This window comes from Lolium perenne, chromosome 3 (genome assembly GCF_019359855.2).
Source record: "Lolium perenne isolate Kyuss_39 chromosome 3, Kyuss_2.0, whole genome shotgun sequence".
Classification (NCBI taxonomy): domain Eukaryota; kingdom Viridiplantae; phylum Streptophyta; class Magnoliopsida; order Poales; family Poaceae; genus Lolium; species Lolium perenne.
This window is the reverse complement of record NC_067246.2, coordinates 32,250,218-32,270,176: the sequence shown is the minus strand read 5'-3', so window position 1 is coordinate 32,270,176 and position 19,959 is coordinate 32,250,218. Positions and strand designations below refer to the sequence as shown.

Genomic DNA, 19,959 nt, shown 5'->3' with positions numbered 1-19,959 from the left:
TACTATCTATGTGCTACTCTAGCAAAGTTATTAAAGTAGTTCTATTCCTCCTGCACGTGTGTAAAGGTGACAGTGTGTGCACCGTGTTAGTACTTGGTTTATGCTATGATCATGATCTCTTGTAGATTGCGAAGTTAACTATTGCTATGATAATATTGATGTGATCTATTCCTCCTACATATGCATGAAGGTGACAGTGTGCATGCTATGCTAGTACTTGGTTTAGTCTTTTGATCTATCTTACACTAAAGGTTACTAAAATATGAGCATTATTGTGGAGCTTGTTAACTCCGGCATTGAGGGTTCGTGTAATCCTACGCAATGTGTTCATCATCCAACAAAAGTGTAGAGTATGCATTTATCTATTCTGTTATGTGATCAATGTTGAGAGTGTCCACTAGTGAAAGTGTAATCCCTAGGCCTTGTTCCTAAATATCGCTATCGCTGCTTGTTTCTTTGTTTTCTTTGCGTTACTACTGCTGCAATACCACCACCATCAACTACACGCCCGCAAGCTATTTTCTGGCACCGTTGCTACTGCTCATATATATTCATACCACCTGTATTTCACTATCTCTTCGCCGAACTAGTGCACCTATTAGGTGTGTTGGGGACACAAGAGACTTCTTGCTTTGTGGTTGCAGGGTTGCATGAGAGGGATATCTTTGACCTCTTCCTCCCTGAGTTCGATAAACCTTGGGTGATCCACTTAAGGGAAAACTTGCTGCTGTTCTACAAACCTCTGCTCTTGGAGGCCCAACACTGTCTACAGGAAAGGAGGGGGAACGTAGACATCACTACCTTGAAATCATTGCGTAGTTTTTTACAACCGTGTATCTATGTTATATTATTTGGGTAACAATTGTTGTGCTTTCAGTACGAAAGTCTGAGCATCTGCTTCCTAATTTGTTTGCCTTGAAGTACCCATGAGGCCTCAATAAACATAATTTTCTTCAAGTTTTACCTTACAACAAGAACGAAGTAACAACACCCTGGTACCAAGGTATTTTCCTTGCCTTAGTTTGCAAGTTGTCCTGATGAACACACTACTATATTCGCTCAAAATGATCATCTCTAGGAGTGAATTCTCACCCATCTGATTATATCATGAATAACATCATAGATTTTTTCATAGTTCGATAGAAAATCATTATGTAAGGTATGCCATTTTTATTTGTGTAAGTAACCTGATATTTTTCTCTTTCTTTCAGTTCAGGGAAATTTTTTATGTGTTTGCCTCTAATACGGTTATACCATGATGATGTTTTAGGATTAAAGAGAATTAGCTAAACTGAAGTATGTAGATATTTTGATATATTACTTAAAACACTTCCCATCGAGCAAAAGTGGGTCTGTATTCGGTAACAAGTACCGACTGAGATTAATCTTGCCTATATTTATAATGTGGTGATTTAGTGTACTGGATTTTTGTGTGTAGAACAAGCATGATGATTGATTTCATGATGCATATGCTTGGATGATTTTGATTGAGATAGATTCATGTAGGACTGTTAGGTTCAGACTTACTGATAGACAAGTAACTTGGTCTCTTGTTCTTCACATTGTGTGTAATTACCTTCTGATCTTACATATGCGTTAACACATTGTCAGTAAAGGGGCGCCGTGGAAAATATACTGAGATGGCGACTAATCATGTCCTGCATCGTGTTTGGCTGCGTGAGCTTGAAGAACCAGTGTTCCATTGGCATGGTTTGTAACAGAGTGCAAAGGTCTGCCTTTGGCACATTATTCTTGCAAATTGTGTCATTTGTGTGAATTTGTCCCTTTAGATCTAATTATTCTGCAAAAAAATCATTTCAAATCAGAGGAGAGAAACGGCGAGTCTATGCTGGCGAATGTCTAACATTCCCCAATTTTTATTGTGTTCGTGGATTATAACATTTTATCTCTGAGTTGTCATTTTTGCATGTGTTTCTTTCTACAGGTAAATTATGAACCTAGGTGCTCTTTACTCTGGTCTCCATCGGGAAGTTACATGTCTCAGGGTTTTGCAAGCAGCTAACTAGGGTATATGAGGAGTAATGCACGTGTCCATCCCTGGATTCCTGAGAGATCAAAATTTTGCTACAACATCCAAGTGTAAATTTGAAGTGTCAGAGCCTACATTTTGGTTATGTACTGCAAGGTTTTGAATTAATTACTTAGTTCTCACAGATTGATCAAAATTTTGCTACAGCGAGTGTAACTTTGAAGTGTCATAGCGTACCTCTTGGTTATGTACTGCAAGATTTTGAACTAATTACTTAGGTCTCACAGATTCCCATGGGTTCATCTTTTTAAGATAAATGTAATAGATATGGTCGCACTATTGCCTGCTACTTCTCTTATGAAAATTTCAAAACGTACAGAGCTCACGGAACCACCATTTTAGTCTGAGACTCCCCTTGACACAGGAGCAACTGGTTACCCTCATAGCAAGAAATAACCATATTAATTCCAGTACTTTCTCCAATACTATTTTGCCTTCTCTCATAAGTCGCAACTTTGTGACATCATTGCTTGATTTCTCATGCTTGAATTGGCTATTATAGCTTGCATAAGATCCTTATCCTAAACCATTCATGTGCATGATACTGCAATTCAGATCAGGGTTTAAATTCTTCTTTAGGAGCATTGCTTTATGTCAGAACCAGGAAAACATTTTACCTAATATAGGCCCTGACACTCTGTTCAAATTTTGGTGAACATGAACTCTTGAATTTTTTGAAAACATGACCTTTCAAGTGTGAAAACATGAACACAGACATGAATACTGGAAAGTACATGTAATATAACTGCATTATTACCTAGATAGTGTTCTCTGATAGCGCATACACTCTCGCATGTAGCCTGAGCATTGAATATTTGTAGTTGTCATTTTGCACATATCTGAATTCAGTTGCTCTAGCATCGTCTTGGTCCTGCAAATTAGTCTTAGACAATCAGTTCTTGTATTGTCTGAACTGGTGATCAAGATGCTAAATAATGCATAAAAACTCATCACATCAGTACATAGGCAAAATACCCCTCATCTAAGATTATACAGTCTTCACCAGACCATATACAAAAAAGCATACACATCGTCTTAGTAAAAGAGTACTGGCGGCACTTGTACTTCAAGGTCAGTTATCTAAACTCTACAGGCACCAAAAACTCCAAGTATTCATGTTTGTGTTCTTATGCCTAATTATGTGCGATACTACGGTCTGTTTGTGTTCTTATATAAAATTTTCCTTACGGTCCATTTTTGTTCTTATGTGTGATACTATTGAACTTGCAGGCTGTAATCTATGTAACTTTTTCTTATTGTATTTCCTGTGATCAATGTCCATTTGGTTCATGGTAAAGTAGAGCGTATTTGCAACATAAAATGGTCAGTCCTAAATGCAGAACAATAGTCTATTGATTTCTGAATGTAACACATTGCTTAATCCATGTTTCTACCACACCTCCACATCCCTAAAAGAACGAAGCTTAACATAGAAACATCCTTTATTCTTCAATTCCTGACTCGAAATTTAACATGAAATTATCATTTATTCTTCAACTCCCGACTACCTTCAGGGCGCGGCGTGCCGCCGCGCCTTTCTTTGCTAGTATTTTTTAACAAGTGAACACCAAAACAGCTCGAAGGCTCCCTGGATGGCCTTGTTTCCGGTGGGCAGTGGCTCCTATGATATGGTGTGGTAGACTATCCAACGATCAAATTGTTGTGCATATATGGCATCGATGATGGCCTGGTGGTGGAGGCCAAGTACTAGCAGGTGCTCCTATGATTGAGGAGAAAAATGTAATACCTGGACAAATATACCTGGCTGGACACTTTGACTTTGATTAGTATACAAAGCTGCAGAACGCGATTCGTCTTGTTGCAGATCGCCTCTGCAGACTGCAGCACTAGCGGTAGAGATGATGAAGCCCTTCTCGCGAAGCACGACGAAGAGAGGCGTCCGGCCGTCCCCGACATTCTACGTCGTGGTGCTCTCCATGTTTTTATGGGCCCTCATATTCTCTCTCCACTGCTCCACCAGCTTGCAATCCGGCGATGCAATCAAACCGCCAGCCATCTTCTCGTTCCGCTTTGGCCGCCCGGACCAGTGCGCCGGCCGGTACGTGTACATGTACGATCTGCCGCCCCGGTTCAACGCCGACCTCGCCCGCGACTGCCGCAGGCTCTCCGCCTCCACGGACATGTGCAAACACGTGGCCAACGACGGGTTCGGCCCGACGATCACGGGGGGCGGCGACGGCGGCTCGCTCCCGGAGAGGGGAGCCTACGACACCGACCAGTTCATGCTGGGCATGATCTTCCACGCCCGGATGAGGCAGCACGAGTGCCTCACCGCTGACCCCACAGTCGCCGCCGCGGTGTACGTCCCGTTCTACGCCGGGTTTGATGCGGCGATGAACCAGGACAACAGCGACCTAACGGTGCGGGATGCGCTGCCGCAGGACATGGCGGACTGGCTGGTGCGGCGACCGGAGTGGCGCGCCATGGGGGGCCGTGACCAGCGTTCCCCTCGATGGTCCCGCTAGAAGACCGTCCACGTACCAGGCTGGCTCCAGCCAACACAATTCTCACTCCAGCCAATCAAGCCCGAGCCGATCGATCGCTGATGTCCAGCTAATATATGCTTCAATATTTCATTACTATTACTACTAAGTACTCAAATAAAGTAGCAAGTCCATGGGGCTTTTTATCTGAACATAGAACGGTCACGAAGGACCGAGAGACACTGCATTATATTTAGTCGGTGCGATTACAGACTACGAAGAGAACCTTAAATAAAAAGAAAGACTACAACCAAGTTCTCAGAATATGTAAAAAGGACCCTAGATCTGAAAATATGAACGCAATCCAATCCTTCTCCGCCGAGCTCGGATCGAAGCCTCCTCATTGTGCTCTAGGTCGCAGTGTCAATTATGATGTGCTAAAAGAGCCAAAGACAATCTTAATCATCCAATTGTAACATTGAGTTGAGTTATTTCTTTCATGGTTCGTACTCAGCAGGTGTCCAAGGAGCTGACCTTCTCAGTGGACCCTATTTCAAAAGCATGTGCTTCAGCATGACGCAATGTAGTTGTTATAGAGTAGGAACTTAAGAGAATAATTCTTAGTTTGCTGCTGTCACAATGCAATATTTTTCTGTTAACAACTCAAGAGGTAAAGCATATTGGCTCTATGACCCATTATGCAATGAAATACTACCGAGTTCCTTACGTCTCAGAAATTAATTTTATGTCTTCCATACTACGTACTGTAGATCATCTTGGTGTAGACATTTATATTATGTACACTGTCATTGCATGCACTCGTGCCGTGTATTTTTATAGCTTCTATGCTTATGTTAATGCATGCACATATATACTTCAATAGTTAAATGATATATGGAAGTATCCTGTTTTTTTAATTTGTGTACATGGGTAAAGTGTTTGTATTTTAATGTCTGCTTATTTGGAGTAGCTAATGGTCTGTGTGTGTATCTTTGTAGGTAGATCGAAGACTATGGCTTCTTATATTTCATACTGTACTTTTTTTGAGATCTTCCACAGAAAAAAAGGGAGAGAAAACCCTAGCTCATGTGTTGCTCCCGTGGGCGACATGGGAGCTCCTGGTGGAGGCCCCTCCCGTCCCTCCGCATCCCTCCTCCTCATCCTCACCGCCACTAGAGGGCGTACGTAGCCGGGCAAAGACCCGGCGGCGACGGGGCCCCATGCTCCCTCGTTCGGTCGCGGAGGCGTTGGTCTTCACTGAAGGTGAGGGCACATGCATTGCGGGTAGGGCGCGTCGGCGTGGTTGCTTGGCGATGGCGTGATGACTATGCGGTACCAGTGCGCGTGACAGGGTATTAACTTGTCAATGCCTATGGATTGTAGGCTAGGGTTTAGTTGGAAGTAGAGGGCAAGTAGATCTCAAAGGTTTCAGCCGAAAAGTACTCGACGATTATGAAAACTAGGGTTTGTAAACAATGATTCGATGATCTCTTCGTCCCTCGACTCCCCCTTATATAGGAGGCGGAGCCGAGGGATTCGTGTAGTACAAGTTACATAGTCCGGGAAGGTTTCTAACTCATCCCGCAAGATTACAAATAACACTTCCTATTACAACTCTATTTTTCCTTAAATACATCTTGGGCTCCCGAATCTTCTTATTCTTCGGGTAGTGGGCCTTCAGTAAACCCCGGGTACTATCTTCGGCAGGCCCATTTGGGATGCCTATGTCAGTAGCCCCCGAGATTTTGCTTGAATCGTAGAGTCAAGGAAAATCTCCGCTGTTTATTTTTATTCGACAGCTTCAACTTTCCTATATTTCTTCACATAAAATTCTATATTGTACAGGGATAATGGTAGTTGGGGCTAGTTCATCTGACGGATCAGGTACTAGTTAACTGCTCTCGTGGCAATCCGCAAAAACCTACTTCAAGATCACGTCCCTGGACATGACCTCGGGATACTGGTGTAAACTTCGACAGGCGCCGCTTAAGGTCTTACCATTCTGTCGAGTCCCAGTAAAATTTATCGGGTACCTAACGCGTCCGTTAGGATTTTTCTTCGCATCTGTTGATACGGATAAAAGTAGCAGAGCGCAGTCTTCGGCGATGCCACGCCCAGCAGAACGGATCTGGGGTCTTACCTTCGCAAATTTGCGGCATTCAGAAATTGATCGCAACTTTAGCGTTCTGAGAATATATTGTCGAGTGCTTTTTCGGCTGTTGGAATGGCACATTTTATCGAGTCAAAGATGACTTATATTGCTCTCCCGATGGGAGTATATGTAGAGTTAGTTATAACTCGAAATAGACTCTTTTGCTTTTCTATCTTTCTTTTTTCTCTTTCTTTCTTTCTTTTTTAATTTCATCGGGCACGCGAACAGCGTTCCCGATGGGAGTAGCCCCCGAGGCTACAGCCAAGGACTTGTTCTTGGTTGTAGGCTCCACGCTTCATGCCGCTATATTCTCCTTTTATCTCCCGAAGTTTTTCAATTTCTCGGGTGCGCGAACAGCGCTCCCGATGGGAGTAGCCCCCGAGGCTATGAACAAATATTTGTATTTGGTCATAGGCTCATGCCACTTCTATTTTGTCTTTCTAGATCTCTTTCTTTTTTCCAAAGTAGCCCCCGAGCATTTGATCAAAAACTTGTATTTGATCAAAGGCTCAATCATTATTTTTCCATGTCGCCTTTTATGAAGCTGTTGAGTCGAATTTTTCCTTCTGTCAAGATGACGTTGTTGCTGACGATAGCCACGATTGCCTGTCAAAAATTTGCGACAAGCCTTTTCTCACCGCCATGCGGGCCCAATTAATCCACTATCTTGACACGTCGTGCAAGTGGGGGACATACGTCCTCCGCTTTTTCTGGCATACACACCCTAACTTCCGCGACGTGGAATTACTTTTTTACCCTTGATGCCACGTGGCTATCATCTGTCACACATTTTCCTTATCCAACGGTTCGTCGTTTCGCCGCACCCCTATATAAATTCATCTTCTTCCTCCTTGGACACTTCCGCCCGCGCCGTCTTCCTTCTCTCATCTGCAAATTTCCCCTTGCAATCCACAACCTCCTGAGCTCCTCACCTCCAAACTGCGAATCCTGCGCCATTGTTGATGCCAACTCGCCGATTGACCAGGCACAGCACGCCGGAATCCTCCATGGCCGCCATGGATCTCGGAACGGCGGAGTGGGAAAGATCCAAAATTTCCACTCAAGACGTCAACATGCTGAAGAAACAGGGGATCACCAAGAAACCCCAGGCATTGCGCTTCCCCAGCGAGGAGAGCTACCCAACCCCTCCAATGGGGTACCGGGTAAGTTTTGTCGACCACCTCATCCGCGGTCTCTCCGCCCCCATTCATCCTTTTCTCCGTGGACTTCTTTTTGTCTATGGTTTGCAACTCCACCACCTCACGCCGAATTCAATCCTCCACATCTCCATTTTCATCACTTTGTGCGAGGCCTTCCTTGGCGTCCAGCCTAACTGGGCGCTATGGAAGCGCATTTTCTTCTGCCGCCGCAATGGCTCGCCCAATGTCGCCTATAATATAGGCGGCGTTGTAATTTTTGTTCGTCCCACTGTCGACTACTTCGACGTCAAGCTTCCTGACTCAGTTCAAGGATGGCGCAAGAAGTGGTTGTACATTCAGGAGGAGAACCACGGATGTGCGGAAGACAACATCCCTCCTTTTGATGGCGCCGAAAAAATCTTGCGCCGCCGCTCATGGGACGCGGAGGCCACCGAAGAAGAAAGGGCGTCGACAGAAACCTTGATGGCTCGTATCCACGAGTTACAAAATACTCGCGGCAAGGAGTTATCGGGTATCCAAATCACTGCATACTTTCTTAGAACTAGGGTGCAGCCGCTTCAGGCTCGCAAGCATCCTCTCTGGAAATATGCCGGCGACAAGGACGTAGATCGGCTGTCGGTGAATTTGGAGGTCAAGGATTTAGAAAGACTTGTCCGAAAAATTTCATCTCTCAACAAAAAAGATGCTGTCCCTTCTTCTTGTCGAGTGACGCCATTCAGCGCCGCCAATCCACTTCCCGAGGTAATCGTTGTCTAATTGTCTTGTTGTTACTTTGCTATCTTTTTTGTAACTTTATTTCTGACATTGCTCCCTGTTTTGTTTTGCACAGAATCATCCAGACCTTGTCTCGCTTCCTCCTCTCCCTGAAGGTGGAGAAGTCGAAGAAAGGGCCATTGTCACTGATGACAATCAGGAAGCTCCATCTTTTGTGAATGAACCCGTGGATTCTCGAAAATCTGCGGGTTCTTCCGAAAATCTTGCGTCGGCACAATCTCCTCCTCCCGCTGTCTCCCCGAAAGGCAAAAGGAAAAGGAATGATGTCGAAGATTCCGGCACTTCTAAAGCCGAAGAAGTTGACCCTTCTCATCCGAAGGCAGCTTATGATCCTTATCTTGAATCCCTCGTCAGCTCGTAAGTCATTTTTATTTCTCCTTATTTCTGTACTCGAAATGTTTATCTTGTCTTGCTTTTTATGCTGTCGATTTTTAATCACAGTGATGACGAGGAAGAAATACCAACTGTTGACGTGGCTCCTCGGACGAGCACGTCACATACTTTACTTGCCTCGGACACGCTAGTTGAAGGAGAAGAATCCTCGCCTCCTCAACGAAACGTCGTCACCACTACTCCGCCAGCAAGCCCCCTTGCTCCTTCACCAAAAAGGACAAGGATTGAAACGATTATGGATCCTGCTCCTCAATTGGGCAGCTCTTCTACGCTGCTCTTGGATGATGTAAGTTTTTTCATTTTCTTGCCAATATCTATCTTTCCTCTATTTTGCTTTTTTCACGCCTTCATTCTTTTTTCATACCAATATTTCTTTTTCTTTGTTCTTCTTTGACAGCCCATGATCAAAGAGCTTATCCTCATCGGATCCCAATTCATTGGGTATCGTGAGTATGCCAACAGAGCTGAAGGTAATAACTTTCTTGCTGTTGTTGTTTTTGACTTCTTGCTCCTGTCATTTGTCGCAACTTTTTTGACCTTTCTTTTTTTCTTTTTTATTTCGACAGAGAAACTTGCAGAGGCCAACAAACGTGCCGACGCACTTGCTCAAAAACTAGAGCAAAGTGAAGCGGCCCGCAAGAAAGCCGAACTTGTTGCTAGCGAAGCCAAAGCAGAGGCTGATGAAGCCAAAGCAAAAGCTGCTAGTGTCGAGAATCTGCAGAAGAGACTTGAGGATGCTGAAACTGCTTTAAATGAGCACAAAGCCGCACAGGCTGCTCGTGAGCAGGGGATTCTCAAGCGCCTGAAATCGCAAAGTCGACGCATTCAAGGTAATATTATCGATCCCTTCTATTTTTTAGTGGACTTGTTGTTTCTTGTTTTTGACCAACGTTTATTTCCTGTGGCAGGCCAAACAAACCAAGAGTTTGATCTGGAGAATCCCGACAATGATCCTCTCCTTGACGCACTTTCTTATCTGGAGCTTCATGGATCCGAAATTCGTGAAGGCGTGGCGAATGCTAGTGCGGGACTGTCGACGCTGTTCTCCTACTTCTTCCCGAAGAAAGAGGAGCCCCCGACTTTCCTTGCCCTTGCCCAGAGCTTCAATTCATCAGAGGACCTTGGACTGAAGATGCGCCAGGAAAACATGAAGATTACTGTCAGGAAACCTTTGTTGCCACAGTTGTCAGACAGCCAACAAACTGTTGATTGGATGAAGGTTGGCAACACCGATCAGATAGAGCAGTCAAGATGGAGGTCGTTGATTAAGGCAGCGAAGCCCAACACGAAGAAAATCTTGGCCCATCTCGGGATCAAACCAGCTTCAACTCCTAGCTCATCAAGGCCGGAGGTCTAGTTGCATGCCTCTTTGTTTTTTCTTTCTCTGTTCCTTTTGCTCTTGTCGCCAATTTAGGTGTGGCGACAATTATCCTGGTAGTCCTTTAGGAGAAACTTCTTTGGTAATGCCTATGTAAATATTTCTAGAAATTAATGAAATTCCCTCTGGCACTATCATTGATCCTTGGCGCTTTCTTTTCCAGTTAATATTTGACAACTATTCGACCAATCCTTGCTCTGTCGATGCTTCTCCTGCTTCGTCCTTCTCGAAGAAAATGCTAATCAATGATAACCCCCTCGAAGGTTCTTCAAGCAAACATTCATCAGAAGATTTGCAAGAACTTCGACAGCAACTGCAATCCATGAAAAAACAAACTCTTGCGATGATGGAACAATCTCGGAGAGCATCCGAACAAGAAAAACTTGCCCTCCAACAAGCCAAAGAGGCTATGGCTGCCAAGGATACTGCTGTATTGGAAGCAAAAGGAGCCACTACCCGAGAAAATAGCATGCTCGAGCTAATGTTGGAGGCTAGCACTGATATGTTAGGTATGTTTTTCCAACCTCGCAATGCCTCCTCTTTATTTTACTGTGCCCCCCTTCAAATTTTTTGCCTTGTCGCTTTAATAGGCTCAGTTCTTGATGCTGCCGCCGAAGATCGAAGATTACTCGAGAGAACAAATCTTCTCGTCAATCTTTCCCTTAACCATGGCTGTTTATTTTGGGCCTCCCCTGAACGAACCCAGCAAATTGTCAGGTTTCAAGATCGTGCTTGCCAAGTGCGCGAATTTCTCAATTTTTGCACGACAACATTAACCCTTGTTTACAAAACTCTGTTTCCTCGGAATGAAATTCCAAAGACTCTTCCTGAATTGCTGGAGGTTTTCAGAGATGCTCCTCGCATTCATAATTTTGTGCGAGCTCAGTTGACTGCTGGAGCAAGGTTCGCCATGATTATGATAAATATTTGCCATCCAAAATTAGACCTGACGAAGATTGTTGTTGATTGCCTGGCCAAGAAATCGCGGCAAAAAAATGATATTGACTCGATCAATGAGATGGTAACTCCTGTGGCTGAATCGATGATAGATGAACTCCTTCGGATGGACTCAGAATTCTTCATCAAGGGGTCCTATGCTGAACATAAGACAACCAGAGGCTTGTCCATAGATAGTATTCTAGGTTTTGACTGATTTGTACTATATTGGACAACATTATGTCTGTATCTTTTTTGATTTCCGAAGAAATTTGTTGTATATTGTAAACTGCTCTGTATTGTTGGAGCCCCCGAGCCTTCTGGCTAGAGCTGTACTGTTTTTTCCATCTCGAAGATTTTTCCTCCTGTCATAATAAGATATCTCTGTTTTTTCATTGATGGGTTGAAAGCCCCCGAGTGTCGTGGTGTCAAAGTTCTATATTTTTGTTGCGAGGTTCTTGGACCAAAGCAATAAGTTTTTTGGCGCGTACACTATATTTATGATTTTATTAGCTTCCGATATTTGGCGAGGTATTTAGTGTACCAAGGCGAAATATTTTGGTAAGTCTAATATGTCTATATTGTATGTATTTTGAAAACTTGAAGGCATTGAGCCCCCGAGCGTGTCGAAGAATAAGAAATATATCTCCACTATCTTTATTATATTGCAGCACCGCGAGCCCGCCTCATTAAAAACCTTTCCGGCCCCACTCGGTGCCCCGAAAAGGAAAAGAGTGCGTCTGAAAACTCGCGGGCGTTTCAGTACATTGTATTTTTACAGAAGAGGACTATATTTTGACTCTAGGCGTAGAACCGCCTGAGCTGTGCTACGTTCCAGGGGTTTTTCTCGGGAACCCCCGTCTTCTTGTCCTTGATCCTGTATGCGCCTCCGTTGATGACTTCTGTGACAACATAAGGCCCCAACCATGGTGATTCGAGCTTTTCAGTGCGTTCTTGATTGAGTCGCAAAACTAAGTCTCCAACTTGAAAAGATCTTGGTCTCAAACGTCGACTGTGGTAATTTTTTAGGTCCTGCTGATATTTGGTTACCCTTGATAATACTTCGTCTCGAGCTTCGTCAAGTGCGTCGACGTCGTCTTCCAATGCTTTCCTGGAAGTTTCTTCATTATACTCTGTGACTCTGGGGGAGTCGTGCTCTATTTCTATTGGCAGTACTGCCTCTGCTCCATGGACAAGGAAGAACGGAGTCTCCTGTGTCGCTGTATTTGGTGTTGTTCGGATGCTCCATAGCACACTTGGTAGTTCTTCTAGCCAGGTATGTCGAGCTTTTTTCAGTGGTCCTAATAGGCGTTTCTTGATACCGTTGCAGATGATGCCATTGGCTTTCTCGACCTGACCATTGGTTTGGGGATGTGCAACTGACGCGAAGTGCAATTTGATGCCTACCTCTGCACAGTATGCCTTGAACTCTTTTGACGTAAAGTTGCTGCCATTGTCTGTGACAATGCTATGAGGTACTCCAAATCGAAAAACGATGTCCTTCACGAATTTTATTGCTGATGCTGCATCTGGTGAATTTATCGGCTTTGTTTCTATCCACTTGGTGAACTTGTCGACAGCAACCAGCAAGTACTCATATCCTCCTGGCGAAGCTTTGTGCAACTTGCCCACCATATCAAGTCCCCATTGGGCAAAGGGCCACGACAATGGTATTGGTGTTAGTTCTGCTGCTGGAGAGTGAGGTTTTGCGGCAAACCTTTGACACGCGTCGCAAGTTCTTACTATTTCTTTGGCGTCCTCGATTGCTGTCAGCCAGTAGAATCCTGCCCGAAAAACCTTGGCTGCAATAGCTCGACTACTTGCGTGGTGGCCACATATTCCTTCGTGTACATCTTTCAGAATTATTCTTCCTTCTTCGGGTGTGACGCACCTTTGCAAGATGCCTGATATACTTCGCTTGTATAATTCCCCTTTGATCACTGTAAAAGCTTTAGATCGTCGGATAACTCTCCTTGCCTCAACTGGGTCATCGAGTATTTCTTTCCTGAGGATGTATGATATATACGCTTGCATCCAAGGAATCTGTACCATCATCACAAGCTCTTGGTCCTCTTCATCCTCCGTGGTTTCTTTGAGGGGTGCCGAAGGTTTCTCTTCTTTTGCTTTTTTCTGCACCTTTTTTGGCTTCGTGGATCTCTCCGCTATTTCTTCCCAAAATACTCCTGGCGGGATTGGGAGGCACTGCGACCCGATGTTTGCGAGAACGTCGGCTTCATCATTGCTCAATCTACTGATGTGATTTACCTCGCATCCATCAAACAGCTTCTCGAGCTCATTGTACACCTCCTTGTATGCCATCATGCTATCATTGACTGCATCACATTGGTTCATAACTTGCTGAGCCACCAATTGTGAGTCGCCAAAGATTTTTAGTCGAGTTGCACCGCAAGCTTTCACCATCTTCATCCCGTGTATGAGGGCTTCATATTCTGCTTCATTGTTAGATGCGTTAGGGAACGTCATCCGAAGGACGTACTTCAACTTGTCGCCTTCAGGTGATATAAGTACTACTCCTGCGCTAGCTCCTTCTACTCTCTTGGACCCATCGAAATTCATAGTACAGGTTCTCGACAGATCTGGGGGTCCCGTGTTTTGTAGCTCCATCCACTCTGCAATGAAATCTGGCAGGACTTGCGACTTGATTGCCTTTCTTTTTTCATACGTGATGTCCCGAGGGGAAAGTTCTATTCCCCAAAGGGAGACACGCCCTGTAGCTTCCGGATTGTTCAATATATTTGAGAGAGGTGCTTCATTGACTACTATTATCGGGTGTGCCGAAAAATAGTGGCGCAACTTCCTTGCCGTTGCAATTACTCCGTATGCTAGTTTTTGGTACTGCGGGTACCGTTGTTTGGAAGGCGACAGAACTTCGCTGATGAAATATACTGGCCTTTGCACTCCATGGAGTTTTCCTTCTTCTTCTCTTTCGACAACTAGCACCGTGCTCACCACTTGGGGCGTGGCTGCAATATACAGCAGGAGAGGTTCCTTTTCCTTCGGCGCCACCAAGATTGGTGGTGTCGAGATTGTGCGCTTCAAATCCTCGAAAGCTCTGTCAGCCTCTTCGTTCCACTGGAATTTATCTCCTTGCTTTATTAGAGCGTAAAATGGTAACGCTTTTTCTCCCAGCCTGGCGACGAATCTGCTCAAAGCTGCGACTCGCCCAGTTAACTGCTGTATTTCTTTCAACTTTGTTGGCTTCCTCATTGTTACGATAGCTTGTATTTTATCGGGATTTGCTTCAATCCCTCTTGCTGAAACTAGAAACCCCAGAAGTTCTCCTGCTGGAACGCCAAAAGAACACTTCGTCGGGTTCAGTTTGAGGCAGAATTTGTCAAGGTTGTCAAAGGTTTTCTTGAGATCCTCGATCAGCGTTGTCCCCTTTTTTGATGTTATGATGACATCGTCGATGTATACTTGTACGTTTTTCCCAATCTGTGTCGCCAAACACTTCTGCATCATCCTCTGATATGTTGCTCCCGCATTTTTTAGACCAAAGGGCATTGTTCTGTAGCAAAACACGCCGTAAGGTGTAATAAACGCGGTCTTTACTTCATCTTCTTCTTTCAATCTGATCTGGTTATAACCAGAATATGCGTCCAGGAAGGAAAGACGTTCACATCCAGCCGTGGAGTCGATAATTTGATCGATCCTCGGGAGGGGAAAGTGATCCTTTGGACAATGTTTATTGAGACACGTAAAGTCGACGCACATGCGAAGGACCTTAGTGTTTTTCTTCGGCACCAACACAGGATTTGCTACCCATGTGGCTTCTGTGAATATCTCTTTGATAAAACCAGCTTCTCGTAGTCGATCGATTTCTGACAGCATGGCTTTGCGGTTTGGTTCCGAAAAACTCCGCAAAGGTTGTTTGATTGGTCTCGCTAATGGATCCAAGTTTAGGTGGTGCTCGGCAAGTTCCCTGGGTACTCCTGGCATGTCAGCTGGACACCATGCGAAGATTTTCCAGTTCTCACGGAGGAACTCGACGAGCGCGCTTTCCTATGCGAGGTTCATGTCGTTTGCGATGGATGTCGTCTTTTTTGGGTCTGTCGGGTGAATCTGCACCTCCTTAGAATTTTTCTCGGTGTTGAAAGTTGATTCTTTGTTTGGCCTTCCAACGTCTGGCAGCACGTCGTAGTCAGTCATACTCCTTGATGCCAGGTACTCAGCTTGCATCCCGAAAGTTTCTGATAGCCGGTGAAAATCCTTATCGCACTTATCGGCTAAGGCAAAGCTTCCTTTGACTGTGATTGGTCCTTTTGGTCCAGGCAACCTCCACAATAGGTATGTATAATGTGGCACCGCCATAAATCTAGCATATGCTGGTCGTCCCAACAGAGCGTGGTATTGTGACGGAAAATCCACGACTTCAAATTCCAGCCTCTCGATTCTATAATTCTCTCGGGTTCCAAACTGAACGTCGAGATTGATCTTCCCCAATGGATAACTTGGTTTCTCTGGTGTGATGCCGTGGAACCTTGTGTCTGTTGGCTTCAAGTTCGCTAGGGATATGTTCATCTTCCTCAATGTATCTGCATACATAAGGTTTAAGCTGCTGCCGCTGTCTATGAACACTCGAGAGACATCAAATCCCGCAATAACTGCTGGCAAAATAAGTGCTGATTGCCCTGGTCGAGGAACTTGCTGCGGATGATCTGCTATGGTGAAGCCAATATCTTGCCCTGACCAATTAAGATACTCGACTATCGGTGGAGGCATTTTCTCTGCCATAAACACCTGTCGTGAGATTACTTTCTGAGCTCTATTGGATGGCCTTCCCTTCTGAATCATCGACACCGCTCCGTTGGAGTTAGGATCAACATAAGGTGGTGGTGGAGGTGCTGCCGCTATTCTGAGCTGATGTCGATTGTCGTCTGTAATCGCGGGAGGAGGTGGCAAGTGAATCTCGCTCCTGGGTTCTCGAGGATTTCTCTGTGCTGTCCGCGCGTTAGCGTGCTCTGCATACCTTAGCATTGCCTGAAAATTACGACAATCTTTCTGCAAGTGCCCTGACTGTCTTTTTCCATTGCTGTCGAGGAAAAAGTGCATCTGACACGGCCCATTCATCATCTCTTCAGGACACACGAAAGGCCTTGGGAACCTAGGCCCGCCGTTTTGCCTGTTGTTGCGAGAATCATCCCTGTTATCGCCTCGCTGCTCACTGCTTCTCTGATAATCATCTCTGTTGTTTCCTCCTGTGTTTGCCCGAAAACCTGCCGAAATTTGTCCTGGAGCGTCATAGTTCGGGTACTGCCGAGGAAAACGTCGCCTCGGTTGATAATTTCGACCACGGTCCTCCTCTGGCGACCTGTGCCGTTTGTTGTGAACATCATCTTCTCCATCTGCCCATCTGTTTGCTATTTCCATTAACGCGGATAATGTCTTTGGATTGGTCCTTCCCAAGTCCTCGACAAAATCTCCACGCCTGATTCCTGCGACAAACGCATCTATTGCTCTCTCGTCAGATATATTTTCTGCCGAGTTTTTGATGATGTTCCACCTTTGGATATATTTTCTCATTGGCTCATCTGGCTTCTATCGACATGCTCTCAACTCCTCTAACGACGCAGGTTTTTTGCACGTGGACCTGAAGTTCTTGACGAACACGTCCTCGAAGCTTTCCCAGCTGTCGATAGATCCTGGAGTAAGTTTCTTTATCCAAGATCGTGCGGCTCCACTTAGATGCACCTGGATGCTTTGCATAGCTGTTGCCCTGGTTCCTCCTGTGAGCTTCACCGTCTCGAGATAATCAACTAGCCAATCCTCTGGATCTTGAAGACCGTCGAATTTCTTGAAGTTGTCAGGTAACTTGAACCCTGAAGGGACTCAAGTTTTTCGGACTCTCCTCGTGAAACACGGCAGGCCACACATATCTTCGTCGTTAAGCTCTGGGGATTGCCGATGTTCCCTTCTGCTTTGCCGCGCTCTGTTGACCCTTGCCTGTGCTGCCGTGTCTCTTGCTCCACTTGGTCCTTCAGGGGCTGCCGCTGTTCTTTGCTTTGCGGAGTCGTGGACTATTTTGCCTTGCCGCTCCTTCGGGAGGCGTTGATACAAACGCTGTCCCCATAGCTCCAACTCCTGCTATCGCCATATTGTATAATGTTTCCCTTGGATCGCCTGGAGGTGGTTTAGATGCGAGGATAAAAGCATGTGTCGCCATATACCCAGCCTCTGGTGTTTTAGGGATGATGTTTCCTCTTGTATCTATCGACATAAAGGACATGTCTAGGTTTTGGACCAAGTGCTCTCTTTCTGCTTCGGGTATATGTTGCAACCTTGATCTTGCTCTGTTCCGAGCCTCCCTGTGGCTATCACCCGAAGTTCTAGATTGTTGACTTAGATCTGCCCTTCTCCTGCTGGATGCAGAAGCTGCCTCCGTTCTTCTGTTTAACTCAGCTGTCTGTTTTTCCAATTCTCTTGCGGCTCGTGCGAGCCTATATTGATATGCTTGCAATTCCTCTGGTGTGACTGTGGTGGCCATTGGTTCTGAACCGTTCATAGCTCTCGCGGCTCTATCCCACGCTGCTTGCGAAAGTTGAACTCTGTCTCGCGGCTGTGGCCCGACGTATTTATTGCCCAGGCCTTGTCGCAGATTGGAGGGATCGACGTATGGATTTCCCAGATCGTCGAAAGCCTCAGACGTTTCCTCTTGATCTTCAATGGCATAAATCAGATGATATTTTGTATTCAGATCTATGTTGGGTTTGGTGACATCATCGTTGAGATTGATGAAGACCTTGCCCACTGTGATAGATTTGTCGATGAAGTCGTAACTGTCGACATCGCTTGAGCCATTGCTTATATATGAGTCCGCAGATGACTCGAACGACATGTCGTTGAAGATCTTGGCGAGTTTCTCTCTTGCTCTGGTGCTGACATAACGTGTCGACGAAGTTTCTTCTTCTCCTGATTCGGTTGACGATGTATAGCTTGAAAAATCGGAATTGACCGCCGACGATCCCAACAAAATCGGAATTTCGACACGATACGATCCTTCCTTCTCGACGCGAAAGTGAAACCTTCCGAACGTCATCTCCATGGGCTCCGCCAGATACGCATATGCATCCAAACGGGAGGGTGGGTGAGGAACAAAATCGACAGGACCAGCAGCGATCTGTTTACCTCGATCCATTGCGTTGCTTGCGGTTGACGATGTCGAAGATCTTGAACGTGCCATCGAGATCAGATCCTTACGCCTCTAGTCCCCACGGACGGCGCCAATTGACAAGGTATTAACTTGTCAATGCCTATGGATTGTAGGCTAGGGTTTAGTTGGAAGTAGAGGGCAAGTAGATCTTGAAGGTTTCAGCCGAAAAGTACTCGACGATTATGAAAACTAGGGTTTGTAAACAATGATTCGATGATCTCTTCGTCCCTCGACTCCCCCTTATATAGGAGGCGGAGCCGAGGGATTCGTGTAGTACAAGTTACATAGTCCGGGAAGGTTTCTAACTCATCCCGCAAGATTACAAATAACACTTCCTATTACAACTCTATTTTTCCTTAAATACATCTTGGGCTCCCGAATCTTCTTATTCTTCGGGTAGTGGGCCTTCAGTAAACCCCGGGTACTATCTTCGGCAGGCCCATTTGGGATGCCTATGTCAGCGCGCGCGGCGGCTCCCAGGAGCAGTTTCAACGGTGGGCGACATGAGCTCGGCGTGCGGCGGGGTGGTGGTTGACATGGGCTCAGTAATTAGTAGGCCATAGACGATTTATATCTATATATGTAATGAAGTGCTGAACTGTAACAAGCCTGTTTGATGTGTCGAGCCACCACGTATCACACATCGCGTTCATATTGTCAATCACACTATTTTTTTTTGAACAACAGAGGGGTCTAAATGACACCGGTGGCTTTTCATTCAAGTAACACGTGGCAGGTACAAAGTGCAAATAGGCCCTTTACAACACTCTCCCTAAAGGACCTAGTATTTGAATATAAGGCATGTACATATGCAAAAAAAACACCCTAGAAGAAAATTTGAAAAAGCAATCAGGTCCTCGGGCATCCTAGCCACAGATCGCCAGCGTCCTCAAGGCGTCGCCGCCGAGGAACAAGGGAAGGATGCTCGCAAGCCCTCTTCCGGCGAAGAACCGCCGCAACTAGGCACCTCCAAGCCGCCGGGGACGAACCACTTGGTGGAAAAGACGCGCCGAGCTGCAACAGCAGACTCGGTGAAAGGCCTCCACATCGGTGGTACAACCATGGCCGCCTTGCCGGCAATAGATCCTAGAGGCGATGATGCCATCCACGTGGTTGAGCTCGAAGTCGCCGCACGCGCCACCGCAGCAAAGGTTGGCACAACCTGAAGAAGACCATAGCCCCATCACCTCCTCTCCCCTTGCCACCACGATAGGATGAAGAGGAAGATGAAATGGAGCTCCAATCCTCCAGATCTCGCTAGCCACCAAACCAGAACGCAGATTTATTGGAAGAGACGGTGGCCCTCTTCTCCTCCACCAACTCCAACTAGAGGAGCACGGCTGCCAAGATCTGGTCTTCCCCAAAACACCGACATGAAGCAATTCTCCACACGGGAAAAGAAACGGAAACCTATATTGCTATGCACATAGGGAGGCGACCTCCTCTCTCTGCTCCACATAGGGAGGAAACCTAGACTGATATGCACATAGGGAGGAAACGA

General features: G+C 45.6%; 1 protein-coding gene across 1 annotated transcript; it reads left to right on the top strand.

The window, feature by feature from the left end:
• Nucleotides 1-3,909: 3,909 nt before the first annotated feature.
• Nucleotides 3,910-4,536, top strand: LOC139837837 (xyloglucan galactosyltransferase KATAMARI1 homolog). The gene has a single exon (XM_071827138.1). The coding sequence runs from the start codon at nt 3,910-3,912 to the stop codon at nt 4,534-4,536; it is 627 nt and encodes a 208-aa protein (XP_071683239.1).
• The last annotated feature ends 15,423 nt before the right edge of the window (nt 4,537-19,959 follow it).